Source organism: Dermacentor silvarum, chromosome 11 (genome assembly GCF_013339745.2).
Source record: "Dermacentor silvarum isolate Dsil-2018 chromosome 11, BIME_Dsil_1.4, whole genome shotgun sequence".
NCBI classification, from domain to species: Eukaryota; Metazoa; Arthropoda; class Arachnida; order Ixodida; family Ixodidae; genus Dermacentor; species Dermacentor silvarum.
The window spans coordinates 1,677,309-1,699,517 of NC_051164.1; the positions used below are offsets into that span (position 1 = coordinate 1,677,309).

General features: G+C 50.1%; 1 protein-coding gene across 1 annotated transcript in view; it reads right to left on the reverse strand.

The window, feature by feature from the left end:
- Positions 1-14,927: 14,927 nt before the first annotated feature.
- Positions 14,928-22,209, reverse strand: part of LOC119433589 (neprilysin-1-like) — a 56,430-nt gene continuing 49,148 nt past the window's right edge. The window contains exons 6-7 of the mRNA XM_049659043.1: positions 16,341-16,487; positions 14,928-15,113 (exon numbers count right to left, since the gene is read on the reverse strand). Coding sequence (XP_049515000.1) covers positions 14,928-15,113; positions 16,341-16,487 — 333 coding nt within the window. The remainder of the gene's footprint in view (positions 15,114-16,340; positions 16,488-22,209) is intronic.

Sequence of the window (22,209 nt, forward strand, 5' to 3'; positions counted from 1 at the left end):
CGCGGGAGGATCCAACCCTCGTGTGCTCGGGTACGTGGTGGCGCAACTCACCAAACGCCTCCTTGCGCAGACACCCCTGCAAGGGTATTCGCGAACTTCTGATTCAGGTTTTCTTTGAACCACAACGAAAGCTTAGATCGGTACAGGAATATCTGTGAATGTTACTTAATACTCCTTACTCAAACTGCCTGACCGAATTCCTAGAAGCGCCACTCTACATCACTATTTGTTTATGGCTCTTAAACGTAACAGTGTCAAAACACTACAAGTATTGGGCAGTGGGTTTAGCCGCATTGTTTGTGCACCTACTACTTGTGTTGGAGTATATGTGCAGCCTTTCCTACCGAATTACTTCTTGGTTCCGCCATTTTTATCCACCTATTTTCGACGCTTGCATTACAGCCGCCATCAAGTTTCACACTGTACTATCCTGTTCGAAAAAATATTCCTCGCCACAGTCGGCCAGCACCCTGAGGGTGCATATTAGGGTGGTACAATATGCCAGATTGAACTTCAAACATTTGAGGGGAAGGGTCGGGCGTCATCAAAATGAGCCGTTGAATGAGATTTGTAGAAAGGCGCACCGGCATTGTTCCACTCCAATGTCACGAGAAGCAGTCAGAGAGAGAACAGTGATGTCATCTTGATGTAACCCGCTGGTCTCGTGCACAACTGAGTAGTCGTATTCTTAAAGGCGCAGAGCCCAGCACCCAAGAAACCCAGGAGAATGTTTTAGAGACGAAGGCAACACATAGAGTGGTGCTCAGTCATGACTGTAAATGGCCGGCCGTGGAAATATGGCCAAAATTTTTCCCACCTGCCTAAACTACAGCCAGACACTCGCATTCTGTAATGAACTAGTTGCGCTCACTAGGAGAAAGAAGTTGACTGACGCAGCTAATTACCTGTTCTTTCCGTTATTGTTTCTGCGCCAGAATGGCGCCTATACCATGGTCAGTGACATCGGTGCTGACTTCTGACGCATCAAGGTGAGCAAAAAGCGAGCGGAGTTAAGCAGCTGCCTCAGCTTGTTGAACGCACCAGCATGCTCAAGGACCCGGATCTTTCCTAATGAGCTGACAAGGAGGGCGCTCAACGTTGGCAACACTTTGGACAAACCTGCGAAAGCAGGAGCCCAAGCCCAAGAACCTGCGAACTTCTTTAGCGCACCTTAGCACGGCAACGTCCTTCACTGCCCGTATTTTTTCTGGATCAGAGTGGACACCAGGAAGGAAGCAAGAGAAAGGCAGAAGGCAGGGAGGTTAACCAGAATGACGTCCGGTTGGCTACCCTACACGGGGGAATGGGAAAAGGGAACAAAAGGATGACAGGAAGAGAGAGGAGGGCAGGATAGAAGTGAAATTAGCGGTTGGTTCGCTGACGCGTGTGTTATTGCACTCATTGTCACACACGTTGACACAAGCCCGTCGTTCTCAAGAAGCACAAAAGTGCCTTCACCGCTTAATGGGCCGACGAGCGATGGGGGCGGTGTTCCAGCTGTACCTGCACGGAATAAGTCCGATTGTCCATTTTTTTAGCGCGTTAGCAAGTTCTTGTCTTTCTGGGGCATATCGTGGACAGTGGCACAGCAGGTGGTCGATAGTTTCGTCGGTGCCGCAGACCTCGCATGCTGCACTGTCGGTCACTCCAATTAATGTAGAGTATGCCGTTGTGAAGGCAACTCCTAACTAAAGGCGACAGAAGCGAAGCTTCACGTCGAGGAAGTCCGAATGGAGGTCGGAGTGGCAGTGAGGGGTTTAATTGATGCAGTCGTGTAAGTCGTAAGTTTGGCGAGTTCCACTCGGTCGAGTGGACACCAGAATAATCCAGTAGGTGTCCGAGCTCAAATTTCACGTGGACCAAAGTAGTATATGGCATGGCCGAATTTACGGGAGTTCCAGACGCTTGAAAGGGCAAACGCGTATTGGGAAGTTGGTGACATGGAACCGCCGGACCCGTAATTGTTTTACTGCAGTGGTGGTATACTGGTAGACCACATTTACCACAAACCTGCGCTTGATTGTGTATGCGGGTGCTTATCTCGAAAGGGGCCCCATAGAGATTTCCAAAGGTATCTGGGCGCGCTTTTTCCCAGTGCAGATTCCCTGAAACAGTCGAGTATCCACGGCTGCTGTGGGTGGCAGGTAAGTCATGTCGCCGGGCACGTACCAGTAAACTGGGTTCAAGCGCGCTACCGGCCGAGTGCTCAATCACTGAGGGAGTTCCAGACGCTTGCAAAGACACCCAGCGATTGGGAACTTGGCCGCACGGGACCGACTTTCTCCTTTGTTCACATGACCGAATGTGTGGCAGCTTTCCAAGTCTTCAGCCGTAAGTGTCATACCAGCACAGGGCGAGGCATTTTCACTTGAGTGCCCATTTGTGAAGAGTGCGCAGCACAAATGCTGTCATCTTCCAAGCTTCCGTTTTCGCAAGGTGCTTGTGCAGTGGAGGCCCTCATCCAGCAGAACCAGGAGATTCTGGGCAACATCGTGCTGGCCCTGACGCAGTGCTTTAACAGGACACGAGGGCACATACAGTGCGTGTGGTGGCAGCAGCCAGATGAGCGACCGTGTTCTGGGCTTTCGTCGAATGGCCTTGCACAAGCCACGTCGAGGCTCTTGGCCTTTCAAAGCACAGGTATTTGGTAAAGATGGCTTGCACAGTGAAGGAATCTTTAAAAACAATAAGGTGAAAGGCATCATGTGCTATACAATAATGACATGTGCGACCTCATCAGCTTCGGACATCCTCGGATCCAACTTGCGCTACCGAGTGAGCACGTCCTAGACGTACGCAATGTACTCTTAGGCATACTCAGTGCGTGCCTGAACACGCAAAGTGAGGCCTTTTTGGGAGGCGCGCTGATGCCCAACAGTACTGCTAATCAAATCCATCAGCTTTTGCTAACGCACCTTCCAGCTGGTGAGCTCTTCCTCGTGGGTCTCAGACCAGGCGGGTGAAACATCAGGTTAGCTAGCGTGATGGTCTGAACATGAGACCTAGCTGTGTGCGGACGCTGGAGAGCATCCAAACTCAAGGATTGAGCACGTGCTTGGGCCTGCCACGCTGCACCTGAACAAAGGAACCGTCGTGGAAGCTCGGGCTTGTCCCATCAATGTATATATCCTCTGCGAACCCCTTCGAGTGCACCTAAGCTTTTTGACCCGATATAGGCAACATCCCCTATCATCACTCCCTGCCACACACCCAAGCTGCAGCTTTTCAAGAGCTATATCGCGTCATGAGAACATTCTGCCATCAAAGTTCTCTGACCCATGCATTCCTAGAGCACCTCCGTGGGTCCTGAGTGGGTTCAGATCACAATGCTCTGCATTGTGAATACGTGTTAAATAGTAACCAACCAGAAGCACCAAGAAAAACCATCTACGACTACGCACGTGCTAACGTTGATCGACTGAACAGTGAATTGTCATTATTCTGTGAGCAGTTGTTGGAATATGTATCAAGCCGTTGTACGAATGATAACTGGACTCTACTCAGCGCCAAACTGACTGAGCTAAAAAAGAAACATCCCAAAAATCACACTCACGACGCCATCTCAAAACATGTGGTTTAAAAGACACGTGAAGCGATGCATCAGCAAAACGAAGCGCCTTTACGCTAAGGCAAAACGATTGGACTCCGAGGACGAATGGAAACGCTACGGCGAACAGTCAAAACTATGTCAAGCAGAAATTGAAACAGCTAAAGAGAAATTCTTCAACCCCGATATTTTAACGTTACTGAGAAGCAATTCCAAAAAATTCTGGAAAGTAATCAGCCCTAAGTCCTCTACAGCTAGTCTTATATCTATAGTAAATAATGGTGAGATTCTTTCGCCCACACAGCTCGCCACAGGATTTGATCTATCTTTTAGCTCAGTGTTTACCGATGAAATCCCAATCCCGCCAAGTGCGCATGCTTGTTCTATAAATGCCACCATGGACGGCATTCTGGTTACTCAAGAAGGAATGGCAAAAGCTATTGACCGTCTGCCAAATAATTCAAGTCCTGGTCCTAAATTCAAGTCCTCGCCCCAAACTGCTCAACCTAACTAAATCAACAATAGCCCGCATTTTCACTGCATTATTTCAGCAGTCTATTGGCACAGGTTGTGTGCCTGATGCATGAAAAATTGCTCGTGTTATACCTATATTTAAAACAGGAGCCCATTCTACCCTCACAAATTACAGACCCATCTCATTAACAAGCATACCATGTAAAATACTTGAACACATAATTTCATCTGCAATAATGAAGTACTTAGACCAGCACAACTTCTTTTTCCAAAACCAGCACGGGTTCTTGCATGGACATTCCTGCGAATCGCAGTTATTTGAACTGACGGCTGACCTTCACGACGCTTTACACAACCTAATTGCAATAGACGCTGTATTCATCAACTTTGCAAAAGCGTTTGATAAGGTGGCTCATAATCGTCTTATATTTAAATTGGATAAGCTTAATATAAGCAGGAATGTGAGAACAGGATCGTCAGTTTTCTAGCTAACCGACAGCAGTTTGTTTCTGCAAATGAATATTGCTCCAAACTAATACCTGTAAAATCTCGTGTACCTCAGGGATAGGTGCTTGGACCAGCTCTGTTCATTATCTACATTATTGATTTAAGCAATAACCTTACTTCCACTGTCCGGTTATTTGCTGACGACTGTGTTATTTACAGAAAGATTAATAATTCTGACGACACTAATTTGCTGCAGTCGGACCTTGATGAAATCGCTAAGTGGTGCGAAAAATGGCAGATGGAGATAAAAAAAAAGCAATAACATTTACCAAAACCAGGGTACCCCATACTTGCTTTTACACTGTTAATAACGCGGCCATTGAAAAAGTGTCCGCAGTGAAATAGTTAGGCGTTCACATTTCTTCAGACCGGACGTGGCACCAGCCCATCGATTACATAAGTAGCAAAGCGTCCAAAACCTTCGGCTTTGTCAGGCGCCACCTGTACTCTGCAAGCCAGGCGACCAAGCTTTAAGCATACCTTACTTTAGTTAGACCGCATGTGGAATATGCCGCTATCATTTGGAATACGGATCAAGAATACCTCAACAACAAACTCAAATCGCTACAAAATAAGGCTGCTAGATTTGTCATGAAAAAAATATTCTCGTTACTACGGCGTAACTGATATGAAATTATCTCTAAATTTATGCATGCTCAAAAAAAGAACACTTGTTACACTGCTATCTCACTTTCACCGACTATATCATAATCCCTCGGCATTCACAGAAGCCCATATCAAATCGTCCCTTCGCGTCTTTCCCCGATTAGATCACCCTTTCAAAGTGCAGTCTAAGTTCACTTGTACTAAACATATTCAAACTTGTATTTGTATATTTCAATCTTGTGTTTGTATATCTCAATCTTGTAGTATTTGTGATCAGGTATCTGGCAATCCATGTAGGATTTCTTGCTTTTACTTGCGCTGCTATGTATAATGTACATTGTTTTTTTTTCTCAACCCCCTTATGTAATGCCTGTAAAAAGGGCCTTCAGGTACATGAATAAAAAAAAAACGCTTGTTAAACTTCATATCCCTGGGATTACGAGGAAGTGCTGTGTTTCATACATTGGCCTTAAGCAACTTACTCTATCCCACATTTTTACAGTATACGGTGGTACTTCGCACGTGTATACCGATGGCTCTGTTACTCCATGTGCCTCTGCCGCAGTCTTTGTCATACCGCAAGCGACCAAAGCTCGACGATTTAAATTAGACCACAAGTCCACTTCGACAGTCGCAGAACTTGTTGCTATCCGCGAGGCAATATGATTCCTCGCACATTGACTTTATTTTGCGACGCCAAACCGGCTCTTCAAGCCATTGAGTGCGCTATGAGAAAAGGCCCTTATTATAGTTTAGCTCTCGAAATCGCAGAGCTTCTGGACATTGCGACAAAAAGCGGCCACCATGTCACCTTTCAGTGGATACCTGCACACTGTGGCGTGATAGGAAATGAACATGCAGACACTGAAGCTAAAATAGCTGTGAATAATGCGCCTGAAGAAAGCATTGCGTTCGCACAAACAGACCCGATTGCCCGGTTTCAGTGCGTCATGCGCAACTCTACATTTGAGCACTGGACCAAACCAGATCGATGACACAGGCGAATGCACAAATGTGACCCAGAAATGAAGTTCTGCATGCCTCATAAACTGCAGAGGAGTATAACGAGTGTAATACAACGGATTTGTCTTGGTGTAACACTCACCAGGCGTTAAACGCATATCATCGGCTACAGTGACACTGGCCCCAACTGCGATCACTGCCAAGCGCCAGAAACACTTGAACATATAGTTTGCACATTCCCAGTGTATGCACGAGAACGGCAAAGCCTCATTTCTACTATTGAGCGAGTTACTAAAAGACTATTATCTGACGAGATTATATTAGGTCCTTGGCCTGACGCCAACAGCACAGCTGTAGTCATCGGAGCGACTATAGCCTTCCTTCAAAACACTGGACTAGACGCAAGACTCTAGAATGACCCTAACGTGATGGACTTGTATATACGCACCTCCTTATCTTATCATCATCATTCATTGTTCTTTTAACAGCGATGCTGTTTAAGCTAGCCGTAAAAAGCATGATGTTTCAAAGAAAGCCAGCCGCACCGTAGCCTTGGCAACCAGCCAATCCTCGTCGCAGCAGCTCAGTTCCACCGCACCGCAGCTGGCGCCAAGTCGCGATTATCGAAGGAGACACCTCGCCCAACCGTCTGCGCATGCACCGACAGCGAGCAACGGCTATAAGCGGTGCTCGATCAGATGCAGCCATGGGATGTACAAGATAGTACGTACTCCCGAAGAAGAAGCGGCGATTCGAAAAGCGAAGCGAGAGCGGCAATGGCAGTAACGAGTAGATCCAGAATACGCGGCCAGGGAAAGCTAGCACAAGAGTCAGCGGCGAAGAAAACGCTATCAAATCGGCCAGCTTCGCTGTGTCTTAAGCCTTGCGCGGCCGAGTGCAAGCTTTCGACTTTTTTTCTCCCCACCCCTTTCCCAATTTAGAGTAGGAGGCCAGAGCAAACTATCGTCACCCAGGCCGACCTCTCTGCTTATCCCCCAAATAAACCTATATATATATATATATATATATATATATATATATATATATATATATATATATATATATACAGGCTGTCCCAGCTATCGCGCAGCACGATTTAAACAAACAGGAACGGCGTTACACGAAGCCAACCTAGTGCGTATTGTTTCCAATGCAGTGAAGTAGCCGCCAGTAATTTTTTCGTTACTGAGATTTCATTAGCTAATTGTAATTAATTATCTAATTCGAAAATTACTGTCCTAATTATCCAAGTGGCAATGAGAAAATTGTACAGCTACACGAAAAACCCCCGACACAGCCTTCTGTTGCTCAATACGCTCTACATAGAAGTGTTTTTCCGAGCGTGAAAGGAGCCCCCGAATACACGCAAAATGCCTCGAGCGGCCAGTCGCGCGGCAATTCTGCTTATGAAAGTGTTCGCTGAAACACCCTGTATATATATATATATATATATATATATATATATATATATATATATATATATATATATATATATATATATATATTGTAGCGAAGAAAGACGCTAGTGGGTCCAGCGCTTTTGCTCGCAACGGCGCTCGTGCTTGAAAGATGTGCCTCGTTTGACTGTCGACGCTGCGCTGCTCCGATCTCTAATAAACCCTTTACAATTGGTGGAGCGTGCTGCGGCCTCGAATTTCGATCCCGTACCGTACCTTCGACCATGCCTGAAGAAGCCTCCCAACAAGTGCCTCGATCCCCCTGCACCGGCACCGTGCTCTGGTCTGCCTCGCCACAGGGACCCTGCTATCTTCACAAGCGCTGATGAAACCGACGTTGAGGATTGGCTAACGACCTACGAGTGGGTAAGCGCCCACAATAATTGGGACGAAGCCGCTAAGCTCAGCAACGTGCTCTGCTACCTCGCGGGTGTGACCAGCTTATGGTGCAACAACCATGAAACAGATTTTCCGACGTGGTCCGACTTCAAGACGTCTTTTCGGGATGTTTTTGGTCGCCCTGGTGTTCGTAAGCTGCGCGCCGAACAGCGTTTTCGGGAACGAGTTCAGCAAGTCGGTGAATCCTTCATAAGCTACATCGAAGACATCCTGGACTTATGCAGGAAAGTCAACGCGACCATGTCGGAGTCAGATAAGATCAGGCATGTTATGAAAGGCATAGAAGACGATGCCTTAAACATGCTGCTTGCCAAAAATCCTCGCATGGTGGCAGAGATAATTACACTGCGCCAAAAGTTACGAGGAGCTACGCAGGCAGCGGTCATTGACCCGTCGCTCTACATCGCGCGACGAACACCTCGCTGGCTTGACGGTCATTTCTGCGCAGTCAGCGTTGATGGCAGAAATGAAGGCGTTGGTGCGCGAGGAAATCGCACGCCAGCTCTCCTTGATGTCATTTGCACAAGCGCAACCCGTGCAAGAGCCCACGTCGAGTTTTGAGCCCCCGCTCCACCGCGCCATTGCGCACGAACTCAACGAGGTTTTGCATGAGCGCCACCAACATGTTCCTGCTGCCGCACCTCTCCGCTACGCTGAAGTCGTCGCCAGGCCCCAACAGATCCCTCCCACTGCACCACTCAGCTACGGGGAAGTCGTCGCCAGGCCCCAACAGATCCCTCCGGCTGCACAACTCAGCTACGCGGAAGTCGTCGCCAGGCCCCACCCCTTCCCTCAAGGTGGGCCTCTTGGGGAAGAACCACATCTTGGCTCTGCCCCTAGCACAGCCCGCCATGCCACCTTATCACCAGCCGCCCCGCACAGCGCGTCCTCCTACATGGACGGCGCCCACCACAGCGAATCGGTGGCGTACGTTTGACAAGCGGCCTATCTGTTTTGCGTGCGGCTACGCAGGCCACGTCGCTCGCTACTGTAATCGCGTGCAGTCGCCTAGCGCTACAACATATGCGCCAAGTCGTATGGTCGGTTCTCCCCGCCCATATTACGACGACCCTTCAGCATCGTCACCTACGTTCCGCCCAACGCCCAATACCCGTCGCTCACCTTCTCCACGCCGACGCTCGCTATCACCGATGCGGCCTCGTCCCACAGCTCGGGAGTAGGAAAACTAATCGTCGCAGTCCACGAGGCAAGGGCTGCGACGCCGGCGAAACGCGAAAGTCCTCAGGATAGCCCGACGAGTGTGATAGACGCGTTTGTTGATGGTGTTCACACATCTGCACTCGTGGACACCGGCTCCACCGTATCAGTTATGGACGCAAAACTTTGTCGCTTGATTCGGAAAGTTACGATGCCCGTTACTGGACTGTCCCTCCGCACAGCCGGCGCACAGCGTATCCACCCGTTAGCGGCATGCACAGCTCGTGTTGTTATTGAGGACGTTGTATACGCCATCGAATTTATTGTAATTACGTCGTGCTCCCATGAAGTTATCCTTGGCTGGGATTTTCTCTCCCGCCACAATGCCGTCATTCATTGCGTACGGGCCGAACTAGAACTGTCGCCTCTCTCAGATTTGACGCTCGCCGCCAATGCTTCACTTCCGAACAAAGTACTCGTCAGTCACGACACCACTATTCCTCCCAACTCGTCAGTGGTTGTCTCTATGTACTGCAGCAGCCTCTCCGACGCCGTCGCACTACTTTCTCCGTCTGGCCGCTTTTTCACTCGAAAAGGTCTACTGCTACCTTTTGCGACGGTGAACATCACGCAGGGCTCTACTGTTATATTTATTTGTAACCCGTTCCCGTACCCTGTTTTGCTACTCCAAGGAGAATGTCTGGGCAGTGTCGAAGCTATCGCAGACGTACAAATTACGGATGTTCCCGAAGACCCATACTGTGCCCGTTACGGTACGCTCGGCTCAATTTCTACGTCTGGCACATTGCCTATCGATGTGTTCGATTCTTCTATTGCCGATGACCTTGCACCGGGCCAGCGATCACAGCTACTGTGCATCTTAAGAGAATTTCGTGCTTCTTTCGACATCGGGCAACCTTCCCTGGGCCGGACGTCAACTGTTACGCACCACATCGATACTGGCTCCCAATCGCCATTGCGGCAACGCCCATATCGTGTATAGGCTACTGAACGTCGCGTGATTTATGAACAAGTGGCCGATATGCTCCGCCGCGATGTGATCCGACCTTCCCACAGTCCATGGGCATCTCCCGTGGTCCTTGTTACGAAGAAAGACGGTTCTGTACGGTTCTGTGTGGACTATGGGCGCCTCAACAAGATCACTCCTAAGGACGTTTACCCGCTTCCGAGAATCGACGACGCTATTTGACAGCCTACAAGGAGCAGAATTTTTTGTAGCGTTAGCTACACTGGCCTAGCCAAGCCCGTTTCGCGCGGCACATCAAGAGCCGTGCTGTGCATGCGCAAGGATCAGTGATGTCAAACGGCTTGCGCACCGGAGCCACCGGAGCCGGCACCTCTCGCGCACTCCGCCGCCGCCGCGCGCGACTCACCGCCGCCGGTCTGCGCATTCCAGAGGAGTCACGTCGTAGCCGTGGTAGACGCACTGGCGCCGGCGCGCGCTCGCTGTGCAGTCGCCGTCTGACACTGTGCTGGAGCCGCTGCGCTTCTGACTGGCGTTTGCCAGTGTGGTAAAGCCATGGAGAAGGAGAGCGCAAATGCTGCTCAACAGCGCAGAAGAACGGAGAAGCATGACTCATCGGATCCCGAAGTAGCTGCCTGGCAATTAGCGGTTGAGCGTAGGACACAACCAGGAAAGCTAATAATAATCAGCTGAACCTTTGCTAACGCTACGTATATCCTGGCATAGCCGAGCTAAGCCACTGCAACTTTTTCATCTCTGGATCTGCGCTCAGGGTATTGGCAAGTACCTATGGCAGATGACGATCGACCGAAGACCGCCTTTGTCACGCCCGACGGCTTATACGAATTTAACGTCATGCCGTTTGGACTTTGTAATGCGCCAGCAACTTTTGAGCGCATGATGAATAGACAGGGTTGAAACCCATATAGGCCTTCGCGAAAGCACGCCAATGCCCACCATGGGACCTACCGTCATTCACACTAGCCCTATCTCAGTTAATGCACACGTGCAGCACCACGATGGCCAGCCCAGCTAACGAGCTCGTGGTGTGGCAGTGGAACTGTCGGGGCTTCACGAAAAAAGCACCACTGCTGCAACAATACGTCCGACATGCGCAACCCAAGCCCGACGTCATAATGATACAGGAAACAGTAGGCACCATACCAAAGCTTCCAGGTTACAATGTACACGCCTCGCCGATTCCCGTTGATCGAGGACTCGCAATTTTAATACGGAAAGGGATCGTAATACAAGAACACACCGTACGCGGTACACATGCGGAACACATGCTCGTAGAGCTCCTTCCTAATACGACACGTAAACACAGTGTATTTTTCCTCAACGTATACAGTAATCCGGCTCACTCGCAGCGTCGTTTCCTCTCTCTGTTCCGGGGCGCTTGCCTTGGCGGGCGCACACCCGTTTCTGGTGGGGGGTGACTTTAACGCCCCGAACGAGGCCTGGGGATAGGGCTACACTACAGCCAAAGGCCGACGCCTGTGGCAGGCCCTGCATGATGCAGAACTAACTCTTATTACCGATCCCACGGCGCCGACTCGCACGGGCACGTCAACGGCACGGGACACGACGCCGGACCTGACGGAGGTCCGAAACATGCTTCAAGCAACATGGCGCAATACCTTTGAAAATCTCGGTAGTGACCACATGGCCATAGAAACACGGATTCCTCAGGCGGGTACACCCCCTCCCCCAAAGTTATTCAAATGGACGGACTGGGACAAGTTCCGAAAGCAGCGAGTCGAACAGAGAGGTGAGGAGACCATCGATAACATCGAGGCATGGATGGAGACACTCAATGACGACATGAACAGGGCGACACAGACGGTCACACCCGAAGTCACACCCCTACGGGAAGATGGTGTAATTTTTTAGGTACATGTATATGCCACACCTTCTTTTATGACATGCGGTATATGCGGGTTATATTGCCACACCATTCTATCATTAATGTTGCTCATACCTTGTCTTGCATTCTTGACAAAGCTATTCCTCGGAATTTTGAGAATTACAATCTACAAACAAATTTCATGAAACAAAACACCCACAGCGCATGCCTTTTATGTTAAATCTTCTCAGACTGAAATATTAAATGTACCAAACACAAACGGAAACCTGAAAATTATGATTTTTTTTTTTTTGGCGCGGCTGTGCAATATCACCGGGATCGCTACACGCAAGAGGCCGTGTTTCTACCAGAAAGCTCGCCTTCGTGCATAGCGTTCGCCGGCACTGATTCCAGGTGACCATTATGGCACGTACACACTAGCGGCAAAACGCGCGCGGCGCGCCGCCGGCGGCAAACCGCAGCAGCGGCAGGGCGGCCACACCAACCGGCGGCGCGCCGCTGCGGCAATCACGTGACAGACTAGACTCCTCTCCCCTTCTCGAACTATCCGGGAGCTCACGCGTGCAGATGATAGTGCGAAACGAGAAACAAGCGGTCGGGCGGGTCCGCATGGCACCAGTTTCCCGCGCGTACGTCACGGAAGCGGGCCGCTCTCATTGGTCTCCTTCATCCGCGGCACGCGGCAAACCGCAAAAATCGGTCCAGGAGCGATCCCTGCCGCGGCAACAAAAACCCGTTTCGCGGCTGCTTTCGCGGCGCGCGTCTTGCCGCCGGCGGCGCGCCGCGTGCGTTTTTCCGCTAGTGTGTACGTGGCATTACGGTTGCTTAAGCTGCAGTTGTCGGGAAGCGTGAGAGACAGTCAGGGGATCTTTGCATGCTATCGCGTTCCGCTCTTAAAAGCGAAGCTTAAGTGCCCTCCAATTTTTAGATGCGAAGCATGTTATGGTCGGGGCTATGTCACTTCCTCCCTCCATCCATCCGCCGTGCGTCCACACCCCTACTGCGCATGCGCATCCTCCTCCCCCTCCTCTCCTTGTCTCATCTCCTCTCCTCTCGGCATTCATGGGCATCCTCCTCCCCTCCTCTCCTTGTCTCATCTCCTCTCCTCTCAGCATTCCTCCTCTCCTCTCCGACGCACCTCTCCTCTCCGGATTGCGCAACGAATGGCAACACCTGCGGCTCCGCGGGCGATAATGCGAAGCAGCTTAGGTTAGAGGCGCGACGGTAGGCGCCCCAGAAGTACCAGCAACAGTCACCAACGCCGCGCGCGCTCGGTGCGAACGCGGGCAGAACGCCGACGGCGTCAACAACAGTTCTGCGTGTTGCTGATGCTGCTGCATGTCCAAGTTTATACAGCTGATAAAACTACCTTGAGTCGACCTCATGGCTGCTTCGCATACTACTCAGGGTTCCCCTGCGGGAGGATGCTGTAATTTTTCTTGTCTAGCATTTTTGTGTACATTTCAATTATCGTTTTTTGTTCCTCAATATCTACCTTCACGTAATAGTTCAGCGGAAACCCGCTAGGGGGAGAGAAGTAATCAAAAGGAAAATGAGACATCCACGCAATTGCAGCAATTGCTACAAAGGAAACTCATGCGGGTTCCTCGACAGAAGGGCCTCGCAGTTGAAGAAAAATTCGCCCTGGTCCGGGCGTGAGCCCGGGACCACCGCCTTTCCGGGGCAGCCGCCCTACCATCTGAGCTAACCAGGCGGCTCGCAGATGGCAGGGCGAAGTCGAATTTACCAACAACTCGAACCAAAGGCAAGCTTTAGACGTAATAGTTCAGCGGAAACCAGCTAGGTGGAGAAAAGTAATTAAAGGGAAAATGAAACATCCACCATTTCGCCCTGCCATCTGCAAGCCGCCTGCTTAGCTCAAGTGGCTAGCATTAGCCCCGGAAAGACGGTGGTCCCGGATTCGAGTTCCGGATCAGGACAAATATTTCTTCTTTCTCGATCGTTTTCTTTCTTCCTTCAATATCTGCCTTGCGCCGCTAGCTATGACTGGAAGAGATCCGGTCGTATCAATCTCTTCCCTGCTTTTTTTTCCTCAATAAACGCAGATTGATATGCGTGCTGCATAGCGTCAATACGGGCATATTTTGCATTGCAGTAACAAATTATTTCACCAGGTAGCATGCCATGTAGCAGAAGCACAGGTAGCCGTACAGGCAGAAGGTATGCGGAAGAAAAATAATCTTAAGGAGTTGTACACATGAATGCTAGAAAAAAAAAATACGTGTACCTGATTAAATAAAGCTGGGTAGTTGTCTATCAATCATCATGATCATTAACATCGTATACTGCCACTTGTCTTGCGGTGTGAGATGCGTGCCGCTTAGCATCTATAGTGCACCCTTTGCATTGCAGTAGCATATTATTGCACTAGGAAGCACGCCATGTACCAGTTGCATAGGTAGCATTACAAGGTACATGGAGAAGTCTTGAGGAAGGAAAAGAAGATTATGGGGATGTATAAATATTGATGTAATGAAAAACATGTATGTTACACCTAATTAATTCAAGCAGGCTAGGTGACTGTTTGTGACCGTCCCGTTTCAAAGGTAATGCCATTATATCATGATCATCATAATTAGCATCGTATTGTACCATTTAACACGCCATATAACATGCGTGCCGCTTAGCTTGGATGCATACAAAAGTTGCTTTGCAGTTCGATAATATTCCACCACGTGTGCCGACATGTAGCAGTTGCATATACCAATTGCATGCTGCATGTAGCTAGACCTGGTTAACTCAAGCAGGCTAGGTGAATATTTGTCAGCGCCCCATTTGGAAGGGGATGCCAATAAACCATCATCATCATCATCAACAACAACGTACCGTGCCACGGGTCAAGGGATGCGACATGTGCGCCACGTATTCTGGATACCTCTTCGGTACACGTTATGGCGCCTCTTCGCAAGGTACGAACCGCTGCTGAAGAAGCGAATCGTAGAGCTATGTGCGCGACTGCAACCAGGCATCATCTGGCTCAGCAGATTGGTCTGCAGAGAGCACTACAAGACGCAGCTTGCCGTTGACTCCGGGCGGACTGTTCAGCTCTATTTGCGAAAACGAGGCAAAGACCCTGTTGTGCGTAGCGCCGACATTGGAGCTACTCTTGAGCCGGTCCTCCAGCTTACGCTGTGACTCAGTGGCGCGCGTCGCGCAGGCATGTGACATTTTCTTTTTTGTTATTGCCTGCCTGCATGGCTGCATTCGAGAGGCGCTTGTACTTCAACTACCACCAGGACACGCACTTCTTTCCAATTTGTCTTCCTCGTCCTTTTCTATAGATGTCTTTATTTTCATAAGAGATAGCATGAGCTTTGTTGAATCATTTTACCCTGGAGGATAAAATTTGACTACAGATTTACCACAGTATTTCCGCAATGTGTTTACACTATGTGCAATATTGATAGTAGTCTAAAAAAGGCATGGCTCGGAATTTTGCATGATAGTGAACATTGGTTAATCAGGTCGTAAGAAAAGGACGCCCAGGAAGAAACCAAAACAAATACTTAATGTTTGATTACCCACCCCAGCCACCCAGTCGCTATGGCAATGCGATGTTGAGCTCTTGATCACAGGCTTTATGCTGCCCATGGTGGCCGCATTTTAATCGTGGCGAAATGGTAAACACTCATGTACTTAAAATTTACGTGCAGGCTCAAGAATGCCACGTGGTCAAAATTATTCCGCAGTCTCCCACTGCGACGTGCATCATACTCTTATCGTGGTTCTGGCACCTGAAGCTCCAAATTTTATTTAACTGATTGAGTGTTTGTGTGTGTGTCAGCATCATCACCATCATCAGCCTATATTTTTGTCCACTGTAGGAGGAAGGCTTCTCCCTGCGGTCTCGAATTACCCGTGTCCTGTGCTAGTTGATTCCTAACGTTAAATAACAGGCAGATAGCTGTGCAGATCAGAGAGCAAACGGGTATAGCCGATATTCTAGTTGACATCCAGAGGGAAAAAAGGGAGCTGGGCAGGCCATGTAATGCGCAGGATGGATAACCGGTGGACCATTATAGTTACAGAATGGATACCAAGAGACGGGAAGCGCAGTCGAGGACGGCAGAAAACTACGTGGCGTGATGAAGTTAGGAAATTTGCAAGCGCAAGTTGTGTGTGTGTGTGTGTGACGTCCTAAAGGTACTCGGAGCTCATGAGAGATGATGTAATAAAACCCCGGATGAGCTTAGATAGACGGCAGTTTTCTAACATGGACACGAACCGCTAGGCACGAATGTTCTTTAATTTTACCGAGTAAGGATACAACCACTGGGACCTCATGCTCAGTAGCAGCCACTTGGCAACCAAATTGGCTAGTATTGCTATTGAATGAGTAAAAAATTGCATACTCACATTCTTTGAGAATTGCACCAATTCATTAGTTAGGTTTTCAAGCACTGAAATTGTGATTCCTGGGTTTAGGAATTTGATAGTGCTGTTTATTAATGCATTGATATTCGGCACCTTGTCTAGTTCACTTAGAATGGGCATGGGCTTTACCTGCAAAATTTTACAGTAAGAAGAATATACATAAAAATATTATCTGACTTGAAAACTTACTGAAACTTGTTCAGTGTGTTTTGTATGTTCAGTTGCAAGAAAACGGCGAAAATACATCGCAGATTTGTCCACCAGTAAGTCGAAGGCAACAGACATGTGAAATTTACCAGAAATCATGGGAGAGTAATTGGCGAAATCAGTAGACTGATGTCGGTTAAATTAGCTAAGACGCTGGTATCTTGATTAGTTAACTCTATTTGTTAATCACATGAGGCATCTAGCTGCTGTGGCATGTGGACATGCTGAAGTGTACTCGGCCTGTTGTCTTCGGCCTCAATTTTACGACAAAACAAATTTACATGGCAAAGGACTCATTTTCCTGCAACTATGTTTTCTGCACCGAATATGCTGCGGCCATTGTCTTGCGAAGCTTCCCCCTATGGTGCGAAGTGTTCGGTTGAAGGGATAGGCTTTCTTCAACTACTTCGGCCATTTTCGCTGAGTGTAGCACAGTGGATCATGCTAAGCAATCCAAGTTGTCTACTATCTTGAGCCACTAGGTACGTGCTGCCTGCTGTGTTGCCGAGCAGACAACATGGGCTACTGGTTATGAGCCACTAGATATGTGTCCAAACAGACAGCATACTGCGACACGTTCGACAGAAGAACAGTTGTGCGTTACTTTGTCGCTGTAAGCGAGTTTCTATATATATATATATATATATATATATATATATATATATATATATAAATGCGTTACTTTGTAGCTGTAAGCGAGTTTATATATACATATATATATATATTGCCACCAGCAGTGGTGGGTCTGTGCTAAGAGGCAGGCACGGACAAGAAGAAAGAAGTGCGCGTGCTTCTCCGCTCGCTCGATAGCGAGCTCCCAGCGCCGTGTTTTTCAGGAGCCGATAGCCTCAATAAACGTCTCGTCGCCCGTTTTCTCATAAGGCACGTGACAAAGTGGTGGAGGTGCTGGGTATTCCTCACCCATGTCGCAGACCCCTTCTGGCAGTGGAACCACTCCCCCGTGCCAATCGATACGCCGGTCCATCGGGCCAGCCGCAGGATCCGGGGACTGCCGCCTGAAGACCGCGCAGCGCTTCAGACCATCTCAACATATGTAAAGCGCCGCAATGACGAACCGCTACACACTTCAGAATCCACGGGTTTCAAAGTCGTTCCATGGCAAGGTCTTCGAGGACGTCGAAGACTGGATGGCCGACTTCGAGCGCGAGGCCGAATACAACGAATGGGACGACGTAATTAAACTTCGAAGTGTCTACTTTTGCCTGGAAGACGGCGCGCTCACATGGTTCCAAAACCGTGAGCAGCCACTGACATCGTGGCGTGAGTTCCGCCGTCAGTTACTAGACACCTACGCCAGTGCTGATCGCCGCCAACAAGCCAAACGAGCAATCCAGGTCTGCGTTCAGCTTCCCAACGAAAGTGTTACCACGTTCGTCGAAGATATGACGCGCCTCTTCAGACGAGCAGACTCGGGAATGACCGAGGACAAGAAGTTGCGTCACCTGATGGGAGGAGTGAAGGAGCAGCTCTTCGCTGGTCTTGTGCGGAGCCCTCCGAAGACTGTCGCCGAATTTTTATCTGAGGCTGTAAGTATGGAGAAGATGCTTCAGCAACGATCGAATTTCTACGAGCGGCAAGTGAACGTGACATCCACCACCGATATTTTCACGGCCACCAGAAGCAACGATGACCACCTCCGCGAACTAATCCGCACTGTCGTGCGCGAAGAAATACAGAAGGCTTTCGGCACGTCACAAGCGGCGGTGAGCTCTATTGAGAGTGTCGTAAAAGATGAAGTTCATCAAGCGCTTCGGTCCACCTGTCCTCTTGCTTACACCGCGCCTGCACCGACTGAACACCGCCGTGCGACCTACGCGGAAGCCCTGAGACTCCCTACACCACCCCCGCTGTTAGTTCACGTGGCTCATCCGGTTACACTTTCATCTGCCCAACCGGTACAATACTTCGCAGAACGACGCGCGCCTCCAGCGTTTCCCTCCGACGCTACTCCCGCTGTGTTTCCACAGGAGCAACCAGTATATTACGTCGACGATCGACGCAAGACCCCTCGGAAGTCGGATGTTTGGCGCACACCGGACTGCCGGCCTCTGTGCTTCCACTGCGGTGAGGCAGATCATTTGTACCGCCAATGCTCATACCGACGTCTCGGGTTGCGGGGCTTTTCCACCTACTCATCGCTACCCCGACTTGGCCAACGACCTCGGGAGATAGAAGATTAGTTTGCTCAACAGCGCATGCCACCTTCTACCGGACGACAGTCACGCTCGCCGTCACCGCGGCGATTTTCAGCACCGCCCCAGCGATATTCCGGCACACGATCGCCAAGTCCCCGCCGGGAGAACTAACCACAGCAACCTTTGGGGGCGAGGCCGCTGGAAGTCGACACGCTGAAGACCTCCGATCGATGCGAACGAGCCAAGACACCGATCCGACGTCAACTGCAGATGAACGGAATGACCTGCTTTCGCTGGACATACCGGTGGTGATTGACGGTTACGCGGTTAGCGCTTTAGTAGATACCGGTGCGGACTATTCTATCTTAAGCGGGAAGCTGGCGACGTTTCTGAAGAAAGTAATTACCCCTTGGCATGGCTCGCAGATTCGTACGGCTGGCGGTCATGTCGTTACTCCACTGAGAACCTGCGCGACAAGAGTTCGGATTCGAGGATCGACATTCGTGGCGAGCTGCCTTGTCCTACGCGCATGCTCCCGTGACGTCATTCTCGGGATTGCTTTTCTGCAAGAATACAGCGCTGTTATTGACCTACGGAGAGGTGTAGTCACCTTCTCAGCAGACCGAGCTCTCGACGGGTACGATCACAAGCGTCGAGACGACGCCCTTCGTGTCTCCACCGAAAGTGTTACGCTTCCTCCGCTAACCAGTGTCGTAGTCGAAGTGTTGTGCGGTGGAATGCGCGAAGGTGAAGTGGTCGCTGAAAGTAACTTATCGCATCCACTGATGCACAGTGTTTCTGCTGCTAGAAGTGTGCTACAGCTTAGTGATGGCCGTTCTCAGTTGCTTGTCACCAACTTCAGTAACGAGAATCGACACCTGTTCCGCGGTACTTCGATAGCGTTTACCGAAGAAATAGAACCCGTTGCTGAATGTTTTACCCCTGAACCAGTGGGGATGGCTGGCAAGTCACTGGGCAACGTCGACATTAATTCAAAGTTATCTCAACACAAACAGGCAGCACTGCACGAGCTCTTGCTTGAATTTAGGGCATGCTTCGCAAGCTCGTCTAAGGTACGCCTGACTTCAGTTACAAGGCACAGGGTCATCACATGCGACGACGCACGCCCGATACGCCAGGAGCCCTACCTCGTGTCGGCAAAGGAACGCGAAGCGATTCGTACGAAGTACAAGAGGTGCTTGAAGACGGCGTGATCGAACCTTCCAACAGCTCATGGTCGTCTCCGGTCGTTCTTGTCAAAAAGAAGGACGGAACACTACGCTTTTGCGTCGACTACCGGAAGCTCAACAACGTAACTAAAAAGGACGTGTACCCACTGCCACGTATCGACGACTCGTTAGATAGACTGCGGCGCGCCCAGTACTTTTCGTCACTCTATTTGAAAAGTGGATACTGGCAGATCGATATCGACGAACGAGACCGCGAGAAAACGGCCTTTGTGACTTCCGATGGCCTTTACGAATTTCGAGTGCTCCCTTTCGGTTTGTGTTCAGCCCCAGCAAGTTTCCAGCGAATGATGGATACTGTCTTCGCTGGATTGAAGTGGCAGACTTGCCTTGTTCATCTTGACGACGTAGTTGTCTTTTCTGAAACATTTGAGCAACATCTTCATCGCCTGCGGCATGTGCTAGAAGCGCTCCGATCGGCTCATCTCACGCTTAAACCAGAAAAGTGCCACTTTGATTATAAAGAGCTCAAGTTTCTCGGACACGGCGTCAGCGCCAAAGGAGTTCGACCCGATCCCGACAAACTTCCCCTGTAGCAGCTTTTCCTCCTCCTGCCGACAAGAAGGCCGTCCGACACTTCCTGGGCTTGTGTGCGTATTATCGCCGCTTCATCGACAACTTTTCGCAGATTGTGGAACCCCTGACTCGCCTTACCAGGGATGACACGCCATTTGCCTGGACACATGAGCAAAAGGCGGCCTTCGCTGAACTACGACAACGCACGCAGTCAGCACCCGTCCTGGCTGATTTTGACGAAGAGGCTGACACCGAGGTGCATACTGACACCAGTAACATCGGCCTTGGCGCAGTACTCGTCCAACGTCAAGACGGCCTTGAAAGAGTAATAGCTTATGCTAGCCGCTCGCTGTCCCGTGCCGAGGCGAACTACTCTACTACAGAAAAAGAGTGTCTCCCCGTCGTCGGGGCGATCACGAAGTTTCGCCCTTATCTCTATGGCCGTCCCTTCAAAGTGGTGACAGACCACCGTGCTCTATGTTGGTTGGCTAACATACGTGATCCTTCAGGCCGACTGGCACGGTGGAGCTTGCGGCTCAGGAATTTGACGTCACTATAGTTTATAAGTCTGGCCGCAAGCACGAAGACGCCGACACGTTGTCGCGTGCTGCCGCCGAATCTGTCAGTCGACATAGGACGACGACGGCTTCCTGGGCGCCCTTACTACGTCGGACTTGGTCAAACGGCAGCGTGACGACGCTGAAATTCGACCTCTCATCGACCACTTCGAGGGCCGTCAAACATCCATACCACGCCATCTACGTCGCGTCTTGACGTCCTTCTGTCTACGAGACAATGTGCTCTAGAAGAAGAACGCCCGCCGGAATGACCGAGCCTACCTTCTAGTAGTTCCCAAAGACTTGCGGGATGATATTCTTTTCGCTTGCCACGACGAGCCTACATCTGGCCACCTCGGCTCCTCGCGAACGCTTGCTAGAGTGCGCGAGATGCATTACTGGCCCGGGCTTGCGGCAAGCGTCAAACAGTATGTTAAAGGCTGCTGTGAATGTCAGCGACGAAAGTCACCACCCCTGAAGCCCGCCGGGTTATTGGAACCCATCGAACCACCTCATAAGCCATTCGACCAAGTCGGCTTGGACATCCTTGGGCCTTTTCTTCTGTCAACCAACGGCAACAAGTGGGTGATCGTAGCCACTGACTATTTAACTTGCTATGCCGAGACGGAGGCGCTCCCACGAGCCACGGATTCTGAGGTAGCGCAGTTCTTCATGTGTCACATTGTATTGCGTCATGGTGCCCCATTCATTGTTATCACAGACAGAGGAACGGCGTTCACGGCACAGCTCCTGGACGAAATTTTTCAATTGAGCAACACCAGGCATCGAAAGACGACTGCTTACCATCCGCAGTCCAATGGACTTACGGAGCGATTAAATAAGACCATCACAGACATGATCTCTATGTACATGGACGTCCAGAACAAAACATGGGATCGAATCTTGCCTTACGTGACCTTCGCGTATAATACCGCCGTACAAGAGACGACGCGGTTCGCACCATTTCGCCTCGTTTACGGCCGCGAAGTTCAGACGATGCTGGACGCTATGCTTCCGTGTCACGACACCGAGCACCTAACGACTGACGCCTAAGAATTTGCTGAGCGCGCTGAGGAAGCCCGCCAGCTCGCGCGGCTGCACATCGTTGAGCAGCAACCCGCAGATGCACGGCGCTATAACATCCATCATCGGCAAATGCGCTACAGTC